This window comes from Lonchura striata, chromosome 27 (assembly GCF_050655825.1).
Source record: "Lonchura striata isolate lonStrDom1 chromosome 27, ASM5065582v1, whole genome shotgun sequence".
NCBI classification, from domain to species: Eukaryota; Metazoa; Chordata; class Aves; order Passeriformes; family Estrildidae; genus Lonchura; species Lonchura striata.
Window position 1 is genome coordinate 2324258 of NC_140729.1, and position 19933 is coordinate 2344190.

General features: G+C 60.3%; 2 protein-coding genes and 1 long non-coding RNA gene across 3 annotated transcripts in view; 1 reads left to right on the forward strand and 2 right to left on the reverse strand.

Moving 5' to 3' along the window:
* CDK12 (cyclin dependent kinase 12) overlaps positions 1-2389 on the forward strand; it is a 32848-nt gene extending 30459 nt beyond the window's left edge. The window contains exon 14 of the mRNA XM_021532925.4: positions 669-2389. Within this exon, the coding sequence (XP_021388600.1) occupies positions 669-1270 (602 nt within the window). The 3' untranslated portion in view covers positions 1271-2389. The remainder of the gene's footprint in view (positions 1-668) is intronic.
* Positions 2011-6517, reverse strand: LOC146765147 (uncharacterized). Its single transcript, XR_014950214.1, has 2 exons — positions 5250-6517; positions 2011-5148 (listed from the first exon to the last, which is right to left on the reverse strand). It is a non-coding gene; the product is annotated as an uncharacterized LOC146765147 (long non-coding RNA).
* Positions 6518-12874: 6357 nt separating this feature from the next.
* Positions 12875-14499, reverse strand: LOC146765148 (uncharacterized; the record flags this gene model as incomplete). Its single annotated transcript, XM_085561825.1, has 1 exon — positions 12875-14499. A coding segment is annotated over one exon (1542 nt), but the record flags the coding sequence as incomplete, so codon positions are not given.
* Between the last annotated feature and the right edge of the window lie 5434 nt (positions 14500-19933).

The window sequence follows — 19933 nt, forward strand, 5'->3', positions numbered from 1 at the left end:
TCAGGTGAAGGCAGGGCTGGTTTTGGGATGTCACTGTCACCTGCAGCGGTGGCACTGCTCCCTGTGCCACCTCCCAGCCAAGCCCTTTGTGCTTCCTCAGCCTCGCAGGCTGGGGGTGACAGAGCTTTGTTCTTCCAGGAGGGAACAAACCCCGGGAGGAACTCGGGGATGAAGGGGCAGGGGGGGAGGAAGCAGAAGGATTTTCTCGTGCTCAGGACAGTCTGCAAGTTTTCGGGGGGCGAGCTTGGTTTGGGTTCTTGTCGGGCAGCAGGGCTGGGGTGGGTGGAAGGGGTGCAGGTCCTGCTGCCCTCGGGGCACTCGGAGCTGGCAGCCGTGGGCTGGGCTGGGGTTGGTTGGCCAAACTTCTCCCGGCTCCACATCTGCCTCCTGCTCGGAATGAGCCTTTGCTCCCAGAACGGGAATTCCCAGGACAGCTGTTGCCGGCGAGTTGGGCGCGCAAGCGTTAATGAACGTTGTTAATGAACGTTGTTAATGAACGTTGTTAATGAACGTTGATCTCCCCCAGCCAGCGGTCAAACTCTTCCCTCCGCCTCATCCCAGAGCATCCCAGAGCGGGCGGCCTCGGCGGGGATATTGGTTTGGTTTGCTTAGAAAAATGTCTTTGTGTCTGTTTGAAACGCTCTTTAAAAGAAGTCACCCTTCCACAGCGTGTCCTCCCGGCCTTGTCCCACCAGAGAAGAGACCCCCCGAGCCCCCCGGACCGCCTCCTGCCGCTGCCGTGGCCGAAGGGGATCTCTCCGGAGCAGCCCAGGAGCTGAACCCGGCCGTGACGGCTGCGCTGCTCCAGCTCCTCTCCCAGCCCGACCCGGAGCCGCCGGCCCCGGACTACGCCAGGACTTTCAGCGCCGACGGCTCCGAGGAGCTCAACGCGGGCCAGACTCTTCTAGAACCTTCTGCCCAAGCCGTGGGGAAAAGCAGGACCTTCTTGGGCTCCGTGAGCCACCTCGGGGAGAGCAGCGGCTACCCGGGCTCGCTGCAGTTCCCGGGGGACCAGGACCTGCGCTTCGCCCGAGCCCCCGCCGGCGGCCACGCGCCGCGGCCCTTCGGCAAAGCCGAGGGGAGCGACGGCAGCGAGCCCAAAATGCAGAATTACGGCGAGCTGGGGCCGGGAACGCCCGGCTCCGGCGGGGCAGGAACGGGTCCCAGCTGGGCTGCCCCAACCCAGGCGCCGGCTTCCTACGGGAAGACGTTCCGAGGGCCTGGCCGAGTGCCTCCGCGGGGTGGCCGGGGCCGGGGGGTTCCCTACTGAGATTCCTGGGATCCCCCCCCACCCCTTGCCTCTCCTCCTTTAGCCACAGGACTTGATTTTTTTTTTTATATATATATAATTTTAATTTTTTTTTTTAAATTTTTTTTTGTTGTTTTGGCCAGAGCAAGGTCTTGTCCGCATTTCAGCTGCTGCAGAGTTCCCTGGGCATCCCTCCCTGGCTCGGGAGCTGCCAGAGGGTCCCCGCTGGCCTCCCCTGCTTGGTTAGTGACAAAAATAATCCCGACCCCGCAGCAAACCGAGCCAGGAGAGGAGGGGATTGATGGAAAAGCAGGAATGGAAGGAAGAAGCAATTTTAAAAATGCTGTTTTCCCCAAGCTGGGCACTGGAGTTTGCTGATGGGTCAGGGAGGCCTGGGGGGAGGCTGCTTCCCAAAGCGGTTTTATTTTTGTTGTTTTGTTTGTTTGCCCCATTTCCTTAAAAAAAAACCAAACGAAAGAACAAATGAAAAGGGGAATTTATCGATGCAGAGGCACCTGGATGGGTTATCCCAGCGGTGGGGACCTGGGATGTGACACTGGTTGTGTTCAGTTTATTTGATGTTGCTTTCTTTCCACAAAGCATTTTATTTCCCTCTGCTCCAGGGCCGGTCCTGTCCCCTGTGGCAGCAGCCTTAGTACATTGATTTTTGGGAAGGGTCTCTGGGCGTTGGATCCCTCCTGCTGTAACTTGCCAGTGGGAATAGTCTTTTTTTTATTATTATTTTGGTTTTATTTTTGTACTTTAAATTTTTTTTAAGAGCCGAGGAGAACGCCTCCCTGAAAACCAGGGATTTCTGTTGTTTGGAACTTTCAGAACCCTTCAAGAATTAAAAAAAAAAAAAGGAAATTAAATGAAAATCCCAACATCTGGTGGGGTTTGCCACCAGATGGGAGTGATTTGTCCCCGGAATCCTGGGCCAGTGCTGCCCACCCTGCCGGGGTCGGTGGCATCTCAGCCCTCTGAGCTTTTCCAGGTGTTCCTGTGTCATTTCCATGAGCATATTTCTATTTTTGTTCTCGTCAAGGAAGTATTTACAATGGGTTTTCTCCTCCCACAGACCCTTGCGCTGTTCATTTCAATGAGACTTAAAAAGAGATGAATAAAACAAAGGTACCTATTTATCAGCTTTTTTTTTTTTTCCTCCCCAGTAGGCCTTTCCTATGGAAAACATTTAATTTTAATTTTAGAGCCGACAGTTCTCGAGTGTTAAAGGGGAAGGGAATTTTGGGGTGGGCCGAGAGACCTTCTTGCTACTAACAGGATTTAATTTCTTTTTTATACAGAGAGATAAATTTAAATAAATGCACCTGAATAGGTGATGCTTCTCCACCTGGGGAGATCCTGCCTTACCCACCTTTGCCGTGGGAGGAAGGAAGGGAGAGAAATTAAATATATAGATATATTTTTTATTTTTATTTGCTGGCGATACGCAGGGACCGGCATCTCCCAGCACTGAGGAGTGATGCTGTTTGCAGAATTCCCACTGGAAATTTGTAGGGTTTGGGATAATTTTTTTTTGTTGTTGTTGGTTTGATGATTTTTTTTGTTGTTTTTAACTTAGTTTATACCTGATGTGCAGAGAGAAAAAAAAAAGAGAATTTCTGTGAGAGACAGAGTGCACTGAACCCAGCGAGGGGCTTTAGGGGGGGTTCATTTCTCTATTTTCTCCTGGCACCAGCATGGAGCTGCTGCTGCTCCTTTCCATCTTTTTTTGGAAGGAAAAGTCTCATTCCTTTGGGAAATCCTCTTAGGAAACCGATGCCTGTTGATTGTCTCTCCAAAGGGGCACATTCCCAGGAAATGTGCTGGGAATGAGCTGGGAATGGTCCTGCACCTCCTCATGGCCTGGCTTTGGGGCCCCAGTTTGGGGTGGCTAGGGGTCGAGAAATCCCAGTTTAGGGGTCAAAAAATCCCAGTTCAGGGGTCAAAAAATCCCAGTTTAGGGGTCAATAAATCCCAGTTTAGGGGTCAATAAATCCCAGTTCAGGGGTCGCAGTCCCAGTTCAGGGGTCAATAAATCCCAGTTCAGGGGTCAATAAATCCCAGTTCAGGGGTCAATAAATCTCGGTTTAGGGGTCGACAGTCCCAGTTTAGGGGTCAGCAGTCCCTGTTTGGGGTCAATAGTCCCATTTTTGGGGTGGACAGTGCCAGTTCAGGGGTCAGCAAATCCCAGTTCAGGGGTCGGCAAATCCCAGTTCAGGGGTCGGCAAATCCCAGTTCAGGGGTCGCAGTCCCAGTTCAGGGGTCAATAAATCCCAGTTCAGGGGTCCATAAATCCCAGTTCAGGGGTCAGCAAATCCCAGTTCAGGGGTCAGTAAATCCCAGTTCAGGAGTCAATAAATCCCAGTTCAGGGGTCGCAGTCCCAGTTCAGGGGTCCATAAATCCCAGTTCAGGGGTCAGTAAATCCCAGTTCAGGGCTTGCAGTCCCAGTTCAGGGGTCCATAAATCCCAGTTCAGGGGTCAGTAAATCTCAGTTTAGGAGTCCATAAATCCCAGTTCAGGGGTCAGTAAATCCCAGTTCGGGGCTCGCAGTCCCAGTTCAGGGGTCAGTAAATCCCAGTTCAGGGCTCGCAGTCCCAGTTCAGGTGTCAGTCCCAGTTCGGGGGTCACAGTCCCAGTTCAGGGGTCAGTAAATCCCAGTTCAGGGGTCAGTAAATCCCAGTTCAGGGGTCAGTAAATCCCAGTTTAGGAGTCCATAAATCCCAGTTCAGGGGTCAGTAAATCCCAGTTCAGGTGTCAGTCCCAGTTCAGGGGTCAGTAAATCCCAGTTCAGGGGTCAGTAAATCCCAGTTCAGGGGTCAGTAAATCCCAGTTCAGGGCTCGCAGTCCCAGTTCAGGGGTTGCAGTCCCAGTTCAGGGCTCGCAGTCCCAGTTCAGGGCAGCCTTTCCCCGCCGGCTCTCCCCATGTCTCCGGCCCCGCTGGACGTGCCAGGCTCTGTTCCCTGCCCTGGCAGCTGCCAGCTGTGCCCTGGGCTCCTGTGCCAGCTGATCCTGCGACATTCCCTGCTCCTCTTCCCACTCCCAGCAGCTTTTCCTAACTGGTCCCAGCACGAGCCACAGGACCCTGCGGGCTCTGGGGAGAAAGAACCGGGTCCTGGGGGGGCTGTGGGGCCACTCCTGCCTTCCATCCCCTCTTTTTCTTTTGTTCCCTCCCCTCATCTTTTTAATTTTTTCTTAATTTTCCCTTTTTTTCCCCCATGCTCTGCACAAGGAAGACAAAAGGATTCGCGGTGTTGGGTGGGATTCGTGCGTTGGGAAGGATTTCAGCTGGTGCCAAGGGCTGAGGGCAGCTCCCCCCTCCTTCCCCCCATCCTGGCTCTGGGTTCAATCCCAAATTTTCCCACTGTAGCAATTCCCAGCAGAGAAGCCTCTGGTCAGACTTTCACTGTACCTCTCCCGAGTTTCCTTTGGAGACCGAACGCGCCTTTTTTTCGGTTGTACCTTTGTCTCTGTACAGATATTTTGTAATATATATTAAAATTTTTTTCTTTTCAGTTTATAAAAATGGAGAAGTGGAGATCGGAAAATTAAATATTTCCTGTTACTGTAGCTTGGCTTGCCTTTTGCTCCGTTGCTTCCCGTAGCCTTTGGAATCGCACGCACGGTAACTTGTGTTTTCCTTGGAAAGCCTTTTATTCCCTCCTGGTGAGAGGGGTGGGATTTGGCATTGCCAGCCTCTGCAAAGCCCCCAAATTCCACTCTCTAATTAAGCTCCAAGCCATCATTAGCAGGGTTTCCCCCTGCTCAAAGGGGTGTTGGTGGGAGATGCCCGAGCTGGAGCCAGGGGATGGTTTGGATAAAATGAGAATGGGAGAGGGGATGGTGCTGCAGGAATGGCAAAGGGGGAAGGATTGGGGTGGAGATTTGGCCCCAAAACCTCTGGGTGCTGGAGGGGACCCCCGGGTGCCCAGAGGGGATGGATCCTGCTGCAGGAATGGCAAAGGGGGAAGGACTGGGGTGTAGATTTGGCCCCAAAACCTCTCCCAGCTCCTGGCAGAGCTCTGGGTGCTGGAGGGGACCCCGGGGTGCCCGGAGGGGATGGATGGTGCTGCAAACTCAGCCAGGAGGGAGGGCAGGGAGCTGTCCCTGTGCCACCCCTCCCTCCATCCCCTTCCTCCGCCGCACCCCCTCCGTGCTGCGACCCCTGAAAGACTCGGGAAGGTTTGTCCCAGCCCTCGCGTGCCCGCCAGGAATTTGGGATGGTGGGAACCGCCTGGAAATCGCCTCCTTCGTGCTGGGTTGAGGCTGGGACGGACCCTCCCCGAGCTGAGGAGGAGCTGTGGCTCCCCCAGACCGTGTCCGTGCCTCGATCCCCGCCGAGCCCGGGGACCTCTCGACCCCTAAACCGGCACTGCCAGCCCCGGTTTTGTGGCTCTCCTTTCGCCTGGTTCGGATCCCTGCTCTGACACGTTTTAAAATAAAATCCCCGCGCAGATGGCGGGGAGGCGGCGGGCGCTTCCCGGTGCCTGGCCAAGCCGGGAGCGAGCCCCCGTTGCCCACCCGGCCTCCCCTGATTTATGGAGGGGGCAGCTGGGCCCCGTGCACTCGGCTGGATCCCTAATCCGACCCTCCTGGTCCCTGCCCGCGGCTCCGCCGGGCTCCGGGGGCCTCACCCAAGGGATGCGATGCCATCCCGAGCTTCCTTCCCCCCCGTGCCACCTTCCCGTTTCTCCAGACAAAACCCCCGCGCGGCCCCGGCTCCTGCGGCATCCCCATGCTAAGGTGACCAGGCCGTTTGAGCCCATTTCATTTCTTTTGGCATTGAACTTCCTCGGCAGCAGCTGCCGTGCCAAATGGCCGGGGGCTGCCCGGAGCCGGCGCTGTAAATCTCCGGCTCTTCCCCGCTTGGATTATTCTCTCCTTGGAGCCGCGACATTCCCGCCCGCTCCATCCCGACATTCCCGCTTCCAAGGGGTTCCAAATGTGGGATGTGGCGCAGCTCTCCTTCCTCCTCACCCCCGCGATGCCCTCCCGGCGCTGGGGTTGCGGCGGTGGCACCGATCAGCTCCGCTGGCATCGGGCTCCGCAGCGTCCCGGTGCTCCGGGGATGGGGATGGAATGCTGAGGAAGAGGAGGAGGAGGAGGAGGAGGAGGAGGAGGAAGAGGACGGGGCCTTCCCATGGAGCAGATCGCCGCGGGACCCCCGCATCCCACGGGATCCTGTCGGCAGCTCCACCTGGAGCAGGTCTCGCACTTCCCCGGGGCGGATGCACACGCGTGTGACAGGGTGCGCGCACACCTGGCGTGGCACACGCGTGTTCACGCGTGTCCGGGGGGGGGGGTGACAGTCACCAGGTGTCGCTCTCGGCACGGCCACCACCTCCCACCGCGTCCCCGTCCTCCTCCTCCTCCTCCTCCTCCTCCTCTCCGGCTATATTTGTCCTTCCAGCTGCTCCGGCTGTCGGCATTAAAGGTTTTTCATCCAATTTAGACGTTTCCTTCCAAAAATCCGTTCACACCTTTCCCTGGCATTTGGAAAGGGGAAAGAAGAAAAGGACCGAGAAGGATAAAACCACCCAAAAAAAAACCCACAGGGGGTGTTGGAGGCCGCGGATGGGGGGACGGACAAGGCGTTGGGGTTGAGTTTTGGGGGGAAGGATGGGGGTGCGAGCCCCCCCGGAATTACCCACCCCATGGCACCCTGCATTTTCCATCTCTTGGGACCCAGGCGCCACGTTTTGAGGGCACGGGTGGGTTTTGGGCGGCGGGGTTTGGTGGGCATGGATGGGGCGGGGAGGGGGTGGTGGTGGCACGGTCCCTGTGCCATGGGGCCACCTGGCCCCGTCCCCTCGTCCCCTCGTCCCCTCGCACTGGCAGCTTGATTAAACCGGCAGCACGGGCGGTGGCACAGCTGGTGCCTCCTGCCAGCACCCGGAGCGGGAAGCACCCGCCATTAGCAGCTCCAATTAACGGGAACGTGGAGCCACCGCGGCCCTCCCCAACCCCCGGTGCCCCCCGGTGCCACCTCCCGGGGACGCTGCAGCCGGGCTGGCATCGCCCGCTCCGCGTCCCGGTCCCCGCGCCGAGCTGGTGGCAGTGCCACCGCTGCCGTGCCGCTCTGCCCAGCCGGGGCTGAGCACCCTCGGGTTTTTGGGGACGTTCCCCTCGTGTCCCCGCTGCCACGCCGGGCTGTGGCAGTGGGACGGGCGGGGTGATGCCACCCTGCCACCCCAGCGGGTTCCTGGGTGGGGACAAGGCCGTGGTGGCAGCGGGGACAGGACCTGGCACCGCAGCCCGGGCGGGCACGTCGCCCTCCCCGCTGCCACCGGCACAGCTGAGCCAAGGCGCGGGGGGAGGCTGTGCCCGCACGCTTTCACCTGCCATTTAATTGGATGTATTTTTAATTAATGGCGCCTCTGGGACCAACATGAGACAACATGAGCTCTGAATAGGGGCAGGGGAGGAATTGGGGCCGCGGGAGGATTGGGCCGCCGGGTGCCCTTACGTGCCAAACGCTGCCATCAATCACCCCCTACTTTTCGGCTCTGGACTTTTGGCTGGGGCTCAAGGCGGGCGCCGGGGCCGCCCCCCGCTGCCGCCTGGCACCCGTGCCACGAGTCCTCCGCCGCGGCTGGCGAGGGTGGCAGCGGAGGTGGCCGCTTTTGCCAGCAAATCCTGCCCCAAATCTCAAATGAGACATCCCTGGGTCACAGGGGGCATCGGGGGGGCTCCCAACCCTTCTGCCCTCGCTGCCACGGCTGCTCGCGGTGCTCCCTGTGCCACCACCGTGGGTTTGTCCCTCCCTCCTGGCTCTGGGGAGGGGACACAGCCGGGTCTGGGGGGTCTCCCCCACCTTCAGGCACAGCCCGGGGGGGTCCGGGTGGGCGGCGGTGCCAGGGCAGCTGCCCAGCCCCGCGAGGGCCGGCGGGGCTGGCCCGTGGCAGGTGCCGCAATGTAGGGCAGCATTAATATTTAGTGGCACCGGGGGGGTGGCACAGCTGCCTCCTGCGCTGGAATGCAGGCGGCAGCCAGAGGGGACGGCGGGGCCACCGCTGCCAGCACGGCCCCTCGGCCACCGGGGCCACCAGGGCCACCGGGGCCACCACACCCCCTCGGCCACCGGGGCTACCGGGGCCACCAGGGCCACCACATCCCCTCGGCCACCGGGGCCACCACAACCCCTCGGACACTGTCACCATATCCCTTCAGCTATTGTGGCCACCACAACCCCTTGGCCACCAGGGCCACCAAAACCCATGGCCAGACCCTCACTGTGGCCAGACCTTCACCATGGCCAGACTCTCACTGTGACCAGCCCCTGATCATGGCCAGATCTTCACCACACCAGAGCCCTCACTATGGGCAGACCCTCACTGTGACCAGACCCTCACCATGGCCAGACCCTGATCATGGCCAGTTCTTCACCATGGCCAGACCTTCACCATGGCCAGACCCTCACCGTGACCAGACCCTCACTGTGACCAAACCCTCACCATGGCCAGACCCTGACCATGGTCAGATCTTTGCCACACCAGAACCCTCAGCATGGCTGGACCCTGACCATGGCCAGACCCTCATTGTGACCAAACCCTGACCATGGCCGGACCTTCACCAAGGCCACATCACCACACCAGAGCCCTCACCATGACTGGACCATTACCACAGCCAGACCCTCACCATGACCAGACCCTCCCCATAGCTGGACCCTCACCACGACCAAACCCTCGCCACAGCCACATCCTCACCAGCTAAACCCTGACCATGGCCAGACCCTCACTGTGACCAGATCCTCACCATGGCCAGACCCTCACTGTGACCAGACCCTCACCATGGCCAGACCCTGATCATGGCCAGATCTTCACCACACCAGAGCCCTCAGCTTGGCTGGACCCTCACCACAGCCAGATCCTCACTGTGACCAGACCCTCACCATGGCCAGACCCTCACTGTGACCAAACCCTGACCATGGCCAGACCCTCACTGTGACCAAACCCTGACCATGGCCAGACCCTCACTGTGACCAGACCCTCACCATGGCCAGACCCTGACCATGGCCAGATCTTTGCCACACCAGAACCCTCAGCATGGCTGGACCCTGACCATGGCCAGACCCTCACTGTGACCAAACCCTCACTGTGACCAAACCCTCACCATGGCCAGACCCCCATCACAACCAGGTCTTCACCGCGGCCATCCCCTGCCCGTGCCTAGCCCCGCGGCAGCCGGAGCCTCGCAGTGCCCAGGCGGTGCGGGCGCGGTGTGGGGCACAGTGCGTGCACGGTGCGGGCGCGGTGCGGGCACAGTGCGGGTGCGCTGCGGGCGCGGTGCGGGGCATGATGCGGGCACGGTGTGGGGCACGGTGCGGGCACGGTGCGGGTGCACTGCAGGCGCAGCGCGGGCACGGTGCGGGCACGGTGCGGGCACAGCGCGGTGCGGGGTGCAGTGCGGGCGCGGTGCGGGCGCGGTGCGGGCGCGGTGCGGGCGCAGTGCGGGGCGCGGTGCGGGCGCGGTGCGGGCACGGTGCGGGCACGGTGCGGGCACGGTGCGGGGCACAGTGTGGGCGCGGTGCGGGCACAATGTGGGCGCGGTGCGGGCACGGTGCGGGCACGGTGCGGGCGCGGTGCGGGCGGTTGATTAGCGTGATTCCGGCATTGTGATGCAGAGGCGGTCGGGGCACCAGCTGCTCCTGCCCGGGTGTTTATTGTTACCTAGAGACGCCCCTGGCTCCCGCCCAGCTCCCCCCAGCCCCGCACGATGCAAAATTTATAGCGCGGCGGGTCCCGCGTTAACTCTCTGCCTCCCGGGCGGGCGGAGGCTGCGGGAGCCCACCGGGATGGGCACGGCCGGGGGGCAGCGGCTGCGGCGGGGCAGGCGAAGCCGCGACGGCCGGTGCCACATCGGGTGATGCCGGGCCGCGCCGTGCCACACCGTGTCGTGCCGCCGTGCCGTGCCGCGCCGTGCCACCGGAGAGCCGCGGGCCCGCGGCACGGCGTTCCCGGCGGAGCCCGTATCCATGGCACGGCTAATCCTCCGGCCGGGCAGGGAGCCAGCCCGTCCGCCGTGCCCGCCGGCTGCCAGCCCGGTTGCTGCAGAGGACGCGGCCCCGGCCACCCCCTGGCCAGGCCGGGCCGTGCCAGCCCAGCGCCGGGGTCCCGGCCTGGCTCAGGGGGGACAAGAGGGACCCCGCGTTGTCCCCAGATGGCACCGGGCTGGCAGAGGGAACACGGCCCCGGGAGATGCCGGGCACTGGGGAGCGGGATGGGCTCTCACCGCGGGCATCCGCTCGGTGCTTCCTGCTGCCATGGCGTGGCACGGCCTGGCACGGAACGGCACAGCACGGAATGGCACAGCACCGGGTTGGCGCAGCATGGAACAGCACGGAATGGCACAGCACCGGGTTGGCACAGCATGGCACAGCACGGAATGGCACAGCACGGAATGGCACAGCATGGAATGAATGACACAGCACAACATGGCACAGCACGGAATGGCACAGAGTCGGGTTGGCACAGCACAGAATGGCACAGAACAGGGTTGTCACAGCACAGCATGGCACAGCACGGAATGGCACAGCATGGCCTGGCACGGCATGGAATGGCACAGCACGGAATGGCACAGCATGGCATGGCACGGCATGGAATGGCACAGCACGGAATGGCACAGAACACGGTTGGCACAGCACAGCATGGCACAGCACCAAATGGCACAGCACGGCACAGCACGGAATGGCACAGAACAGGGTTGGCACAGCACGGAACGGCATGGAATGGCACAGCACCGGGTTGGCACAGCATGGCACAGCATGGAATGGCACAGCATGGCACGGCACAGCACGGAATGGCACAGAACAGGGCTGGCACAGCAGGGAACGGCACGGAATGGCACAGCATGGAATGGCACAGCACCGGGTTGGCACAGCATGGCACAGCATGGAATGGCACAGCACGGAATGGCACAGCATGGCACGGCACAGCACAGAATGGCACAGAACCGGGTTGGCACAGCATGAAATGGCACGGCACAGCACGGAATGGCACAGCACTGGGTTGGCACGGCACGGAATGGCACAGCACCGGGTTGGCACGGCACGGCATGGCACGGCACGGCACGGCACGGCACGGCACAGGAGGTGCCACCCGCCCCCGCGTCACCCTGAGCGCCGCCACTCCCTCCGTGTCCCCGGCCAGCCCTGGTGACACACCGGTGTCACCGTCACCTGCCCCCAGCCACGCACCGGGAGCCACCGGGAGCCACCGGGAGCCACCGGGAGCCACCGGGGGCCACCGGGAGCCACCGGGGGCCACCGGGAGCCACCGGGAGCCACCGGGGGCCACCGGGAGCCACCGGGGGCCACCGGGAGCCACCGGGAGCCGGGACCCCGCCGTGTCCCCCCGCCGTGTCCCCCCCGCTCCCCCCTACTCCGCTCCCTCCACCTCTCAGCAAGTTTTTTATGTGATTACAGGCACTGCATGGTAATTAGTGCTAAACTCATTTGCACAACTACAGTTAATTGGCTACAACAATTAATTAATGTGTTGGAAATTTGGCACTGGAAAAAAAAAAAAAAAAGAGAGAGAGAAAAGGAAACAAAAAGTTTGTCACCAAAGGGGGAGATGGGGAGGACGCACCCACCTGCACCCACCTGCAGCCCAGCTTCTGCCCCAAGTTTCCCCCGTTCTGCAGTTCCTGCCCTGCTCTGCGCTTTCTTTTCTGTTTTTTCCTTATTTTCCATTTTTCCCCTTTTTTTTTTCCTTGCTCCTTCTTTATTTCCCCCCTTTTTTCCTGTTTTCCTGCTTACTTTCACCCCTTTTTCCGTTTTGGTTTTGTTTTTTTTTTTTTTTTTTTGTGCAACTTAAGCAAACTCATTTCCCTGATAAAATACAGCATGACTAATGACTGAAGCATGTAAAAATCATTGGGAAAATGTCCTTGGAAGACGAATGCATTTTCAGCAGAATAATTAACTTAATTAACAAATTCACATGCATATTCATCAGGCTATTAATGTCTTCTCAGCTCAGCTTGACGAACATTGCGGTAATAACCATCTCATTTGCATATTGCATTCTACCGCTATCCAAAAAAAAAAAAAAAAAAAAGAGGAAAGGGGGGGAAAAAAAAAAAAAAAAGGGAAAAAGAGGCGGATGATGCACACGCGTGTGCTCGGCGCTCCCGGGGGACGGGTGGTGGGTGGGGTGCGTGTCCCGGCGAGGCTCCGGGCCTCGTGTGCCGGGCTCCGCGTGCCCGCGCGGAGCGCAGCGGCGGGAGGCGCGAGGCCGCCGCCGCCGGTACCCGCCGCTCCCGGCCCCGGCATCTGCGGCAGGCGGCGCGGAGCGGGCGCGGAGGGGGAGAAGGAGCCGTAGCAGCTGTCGGCCTAATTCGGCAAACGTGCTGCTCGTGGGCGGCTTAGAAAAACAGATTAGGCGCCTGCGACAGGCACTGATTCCTGACATACGCTCGGGGTCTGCGTCTTCATCGCTGGAGAGTGGAGGAGGGAGGGTGAGGAGGGTGGTGGGGAGGGTGGGGGTGGTGGGGGTGTGGGGAGGATGGGGGTGATGGGAGTGATGGGGTGATGGGGGTGATTGGGGTGATGAGGATTGGGGTGGTGGGGATGAGGAGGATGATGAGGGTGATGGGGGTGAGGAGGATGATGAGGATGATGAGGATGATGGGGTGATGGGGATGATGGGGATGATTGGGGTGATGAGGATGATGGGGGTGATGAGGATGATTGGGGTGATGGGGGTTATGGCAGTGATGGGGTGATGGGAGTGATGGGGATGATGGGGATGATTGGGGTGATGAGGATGATTGGGGTGGTGGGGATGAGGAGGATGATGAGGATGATGAGGGTGATGGGGATGATTGGGGTTATGGCAGTGATGGGGGTGATGGGGGTGAGGAGGAGGATGGGGGTGATGGGGATGATTGGGGCGATGGGGGTGATGGGGTGATGGGGATGATGAGGATGATGAGGGTGATGGGGGTGAGGAGGATGATGAGGATGATGGGGGTGATGGGGATGATTGGGGTGATGGGGATGATGAGGATGATGGGGGTGATGGGGTGATGGGGATGATGAGGATGATGGGGGTGATGGGTATGATGAGGGTGATGGGGGTGAGGAGGATGATGAGGATGATTGGGGTGATGGGGTGATGGGGATGATGAGGATGACAAGGATGATTGGGGTGATGGGGATGATTGGGGTGATGGGGATGATGAGGATGATGGGGATGATGAGGATGATGGGGGTGATGAAGATGATTGGGGTGATGGCAGTGATGGGGTGATGGGGATGACAGGGGTGAGGAGGAGGATGAGGCAATGAGGATGATGGGGTGATGGAGGTGAGGAGGAGGATGGGGGTGATGGCGCGAAGGGGGTGACAGGGATGGTTGGGGCGATGGGGGGTGATGGGGATGATGAGGGTGATGAGGATGGTGGAGGTGAGGATGATGATTGGGATGATGAGGATGATGAGGTGAGGAAGAGAATGGATGGGAGGATGATGGGAGTGATGGAGTGAAGGAGATGATGGGGATGAAGGGGATGACAAGGATAATTGGGATGGTGGGGATGGTGGGGTTGAGGAGGAGGATGGGGATGATGGGAGTGATGGGGTGATGAGGATGATGAGGATGATGGGGATGAGGAGGAGAGTGGATGAGAGGATGATGGGGATGAAGGGGATGATTGAGGTGGTGGGGGTGATGGGGTTGAGGAGGAGGATGGGGATGATGGGAGTGATGGGGTGGTGGGGATGAGGGAATGGTGGAAGTGAGGGGGGAATGGGGATGAAGAGGATAAATGGGAATGTTGGGGGTGATGGGGTGAAGGGGATGATGATGAGGATGGGGATGAAGGGGATGACAGAAGCGATGGGGTGATGAAGATGAAGGAGATAATGAAGATGTTGGGGTGATGGGAATGATGAGGATGATGGCGGTGATGAGGATGAAGGAGATAATGAAGATGTTGGGGTGATGGGAATGATGAGGATGATGGCAGTGAGGAGGATGATGGCGGTGATGAAGATGGAGATAATGAAGATGTTGGGGTGATGGGAATGATGAGGATGATGGCGGTGGTGAAGATGATGGCGGTGATGAGGATGAAGGGGAAGATGGGGATGACGGAGATGAAGGTGGTGATGGGGAAGGTGGTGTTGAAGGTGAGGATGAAGCTGATGGCGGGGATGAAGGTTGTGATGGGGTGATAGGGTTGTGATGGGTGACAGGGATGATGAGGATGATGAGGGTGATGGGGATGAAGGGCGTGGTAGAGGTTATGGAGATGATGGAGAGGATGGGAGTGAAGGGGGAGATGGGGAGGATGAGGATAAAGGGGACGATGAGGGATGAAGCAGATGATGGCAGGGATGAAGGCAATGAAAGAATGATGGGAGGACGGGGATAATGGGATGAAGGGGACTGTGAGGATGATGAGGATAATGGGGATGAAGGAGAGTGATGAGGGTGATGGGGACATCAAGCCAACCCTGCCCCAAAGGAGACCCCACTGTCCCTTCCTGCTGGCTCCTCCCATCCCTGCCACACCCTGCTTGGCTCCACCCAAAGGTGCCACACCCCAATTGGCTCCACCCAAAGGTGCCACACCCCGATTGGCTCCACCCACATACGACACAGATGTGCACGGACACACACAGAGGTCAGCCATGGAGCACACGGGATTGAGGGACGGATGGAATCCATGGATAATGGATGGATGGATGGATGGATGGATGGATGGATGGATGGATGGATGGATGATGGATGGATGGATGGATGGATGGATGGATGGATGGATGATGGATGGATGGATGATGGATGGATGGATGGATGGATGATGGATGGATGGATGATGGATGGATGGATGGATGATGGATGGATGGATGGATGGATGATGGATGGATGGATGATGGATGGATGGATGGATGGATGATGGATGGATGGATGGATGGATGGATGGATGGATGGATGGATGGATGATGGATGGATGGATGATGGATGGATGGATGATGGATGGATGGATGGATGGATGGATGGATGGATGGATGGATGGAACCCATGGATGGATGGATGGATGGATGAATGGATGATGGATGGATGAAACCCATTGATGGATGATGGATGGAACCCATGGATGGAACCCATGGATGGATGGATGGATGGATGGATGATGGATAGATGGATGATGGATGGAATTCATGGATGGATGGATGGATGGATGAATGGATGGACAGATGGAATCCATGGATGGATGGATGAATGGATGAATGGATGGACAGATGGAACCCATGGATGGATGGATGGATGGATGGATGGAGGATGGATGGATGGAACCCATGGATGGACACATGGGATGGGCAGATGAATGGACAGGTGGCCTACAGGAGAGGGACAGACAGAAAGGTGGCTGGCTGGGGAGAGGACTGGACAGACCATCACACAGGCCTGGACAGACAGACGGACACGCTGCCTTTCCTCAGCCAGGGGCCATCGGTGAGGAGACTCTGTCCCGTGTTGCCCTCTAGAGAGGGGACAGACCCTCCTGTGACCCCTTGGTGGCACCCAGGGCCTGGAGGGGGACATGGAGCCGTGACCCTGGACTCAGCTGTGTCCCCTGGGACAGGGCAGGGACAGTGACGTGTCCCCTCGTCACTTGGGGGGCCACCAAGGACCACCCGGCCACCTGGGCAGGGACAGTGACGTGTCCCCTCGTCACTTGGGGGGCCACCAAGGACCACCCGGCCACCTGGGCAGGGACAGTGACGTGTCCCCTCATCACTTGGGGGGCCACCAAGGACCACCCGGCCACCTGGGATGGGCACAGGCCTCAGCCAATCCCCAGCCAGGGCTGGTGCTGCTGACCAATCACAGCCTTGCCTGGACTGGGTCCCGCCCACCCTGGGGACCCTGCCTGGGGGGTTTGGGGTGTCCTGAGTCCCTCTGGGTCACCCTGGGGTTCCTTGTTGTCCTCCCAGCTCCTTCCCCATGACCACGTCCACGGCAGTGGATGGACAGGGCCAGGACCCAACCCCCTTGTCCTGGGGGTGCCCCCAGCACCCTCAGCTGTGCCTCGGGGTCCCCACACACGGGGGGACACGGCCCAGTGCCACCACCCCTGTCCCCACAAACCTCTCTGGTGTCACCGGGCACCGCAGTGGCCGAGGGTGGGTCACCAGCACCCGCTAAGGTCAGGGGGGACATCAGGGACGGGGCCACCTCACTGAATTTGCTCATGGCTGCAAAGTGCCACCAGCCTGCCCCACCTCAACCTCTCTGTCCCCGTGACCACACTGAGGGACACCTCCACAAGCAACGGGGAAACTGAGGCACGGGTCACCCGTGGGGTCACCGCAAGGCCAGGGAACAAAGCCACCCCCAGGACCTCACAGGCATCCGCGGCTGCTCACACCTGGGGAATAAAAATCCCCTGGCAATGCCCAAAATGGGGGGGATCCGTGGGCAAGGGAGGGGGCGCGGACCCCTCGGGGTGAAGGTCGGGTGAAGGGCGCCGGGAGGGGCGGGGGAAGCTGCGGGAGCACGGTGCCAGCTGTACCCGGAGAAAGGCAAATAATTCAGCGGCACCAACCGGAGAGGAACCAGCCCGCGGTGCCACGTGCCAAAATGCCAGCAGTAAAGTAGTTAAATGGATCCAGCGCGGGAGCGAGGAGCTGCGAGAGCGCTTGGGCCCCCATCCAAAGGAGTTAATGTCCCACAGTATGATCGATTAGTTGTCAGACGTGATTTCAAACCAATACAAGATGAATGGCATCATTTTCCTTCCCTCGGTTTCGGCGGAATTAAGAAGCCATTAGCTAACACAAATTTTTGGCAACTTTAATAAAAAAAAAAAAAAAAAAGAGGGGAAAAAAAGAAAAAAAATATATATATATAAAAGCTCCGGTGTGCATTTCATAGCGAGTGGTCCCCAGGGTAGAGGCCGGGGTGGAAATGTCACTGCGTGTCACAGCCGTGGGGTGCTGGTGACGGTGACCGCGGCGGTGCCAACGCCGTGCCCAGCGCCGCGGATGCCAACGGAGGTTTTGCTTCCAGCCAGATCCACGCTCCGGGCTGCCGGCGGCGGTGCCACGCGTGTGACGAGCCGGGGGTCCCGGCGGCGGTGGCAGGGGGGGCACTGTGGCGGGGTGGCAGTGCCCGGGGACTCGTCAAGGACAAACGGCGCTCAAGCTGCTGCTGCCCGTGTGCCCGCAGGCGCGGGGCCGCCGTGCCAGCCCAGCCGTGGCCATTACGGCTCCGTGCGCCAGCTGCGGCCGCCCGATCCCCCCTGTCCCCGGGGACAGCCAGGGGAGGGGGCTTGGGCACCGTGCCACCGCCCGGGCACCGGGGCAGAGCCGGCGACGGGGTCAGGCAGGGCGAGGGGCGGCGAGGATTTGGAGGCCGAGGGTGGGGATGCCCCGGTGAATCCCAACCCCGAGGGGTTGCGTGATGTCCCGACCGGGGATCCTCCAGAAACCTCCGGTTTTGTCACCTCTGCGGTGAAAGGACAACCTGGAGGGCAGAGCTGGGCCACAGCCACCCCCCGGGCCCAGCTTTCGCTGCCGGATCGTCGGGATTTTAGGCACCGAATGGGGTTGAATTAGGATTATTATCACAGCTGCTCTAAATGTAATTAGTTTTGCTCGGGACTTGTTTGCTTTCCCGGGATTACGGCGCAATCCTGCCCGCCCTGCCCGGCGCTAACGTGGGGAAGGCTTTAATCGCTCCGAGAACGCCGGTGCCGGGTTAATGCCACCATTCCAAAGGTGTGCTTTGCGATTATATTTAACAAAAAAGATTCATAGTCGAGTCAAATTTAATTAGGAGCGTGTGGAGGGCTGGGGCAGCCGGGACGTGGCTCATCAGCGGTGCCAGGAGCTCGGCTCAGGCCCTGCCGCTGCCACCGTGCCCGGGTGTGCCCACCCCGTGTGTCCTGCCAGCTCCTGATGGATCCCACGCCCCATCCTGGGGTGCAGATGGATGCAAGGAGGGTCCAGCGTGATGTGAAGCCACCCAAGTGCTGTCCCCAACCCCTGCCCGTGTCCCTTCCATCCTGCCAGCCTCAGGGATGCTATTTTGGGGGTGTTGGCCCCTCCATCTCGAGGGTATCGGGATGTGCTCCGGGCAGACGGGATCCAGCTGCCAGCGGCAGCACGAGGGAGGTGCCCAGGGCATGGGGGGCACGGGAAGGGGCCAGGGGCTCCCCCTGCCCGGCACAGACTCCGGCGAGCCCAGGCGAGCCAGAGCTGCCAAGAGAAATGGGCAGATTATGGGATGAACGCAGGCCAAGGCAGGGCTGGGATGCAGGCGCCGTAAATCAGCTTTTAAGTAGCAACAAAATGGACATTTCCCATATGAAATGAGGCACCGGCTGCCACGGAGAGGGGGGAGCGGGACCCCGGCCTGGGACACCGGGACAGGGTGGGGACCCCCCAGCCCGGGGGTCCGGAGGGGCTGTGGGGATGGGCTGGAGCCCAGGGTGGGGAAGGGAAGGGTGGGGAAGGGAAGGGAAGGGAAGGGAAGGGAAGGGAAGGGAAGGGAAGGGAAGGGAAGGGAAGGGAAGGGAAGGGAAGGGAAGGGAAGGGAAGGGAAGGGAAGGGAAGGGAAGGGAAGGGAAGGGAAGGGAAGGGAAGGGAAGGGAAGGGAAGGGAAGGGAAGGGAAGGGGGCTGGGCTGCTGTGGGGTGCTCAGGTGGGCACCACCTGCTCTCCAGTGTTCCCAGCCAGAGCTGGCCTGGTGTCTGCTGGATCCAACCTCCCGCTCTGCCCCTGCTTGGGTTTTGTCCATTTTCTCCCCTTCAAGCCCGGGAAGGGCTGAGGGGCAGGTTCCGATCTTCCCACAAACCTTGGCTGCACAGCCGGGGCTGCTCGCACAGCCCGGGCCCCCAGGGACCCCAGCTCTGCCCTTCCCTCGGGTACCACCTGCCCCCCGTTGCTCTCTGCCCTCCCAGCTCTGCCCGTGTGGGGCTGGGCCCTCTCCTCATCCCCTCCCTGTCTCCCACCACCCCGTACCCAGCGTGGGGATGGGGGACAAAGCTCAGTGGGGCAGGGGGGGAAAACCACGACCCCCTCGGGGCTGCGACCCACGGGGACACCATGGGGGCAGGCACAGGTGGGGACTCTGCCCAGGCGGGCCAAGGCCCTCGTGGTCCCGCAGCCCCCGGGGCCGGGCCGGGGCTCCGGGCGGAGCTGCCGGCGGTGCCGCATTCCGGAGAAGCCGCCTCCGCCGGCGGCCGGTGCCAGCAGGCGCTGGCAGGTTCGGAGCTTCGCAGCGATTCCAGGCACAGATGTCCTTGTTTTAACTCCTCTGCGATGGAGCCTGGCAGACCGGGCGGGGGAGGGGGCGGCTCTGCAGCCCCCGGGGCGGCGGGGACCGATGCCAGCCCGGCCCGCCCCGGCCGCGGCTCCGGGGACCACCGGGACCCCCCGCTGCCCCACGGGGGACGGCGTCCTGGGCTCCCCACCGCACAAAAACAAGGACAGACCCCCCCATTCCGACCCCCAAATCCCTCGCTGTCCCCGACATCCCTCTCGACCCCCGGGCAGCCCCCGGCCCTCGGAGCGGGGCCGCCTCCGCAGCGCGGCGAGCGCCGGGCGCCGGGAGCCTCCGGTTTTTTATGGTATCTGCAATTTTGGCAGAAATCTGTCTTTAATTTAGCTGTCCATATAAAAATCCGCACTGTATAATAATGAACAGATGCCATGAAATTTAAACTGAA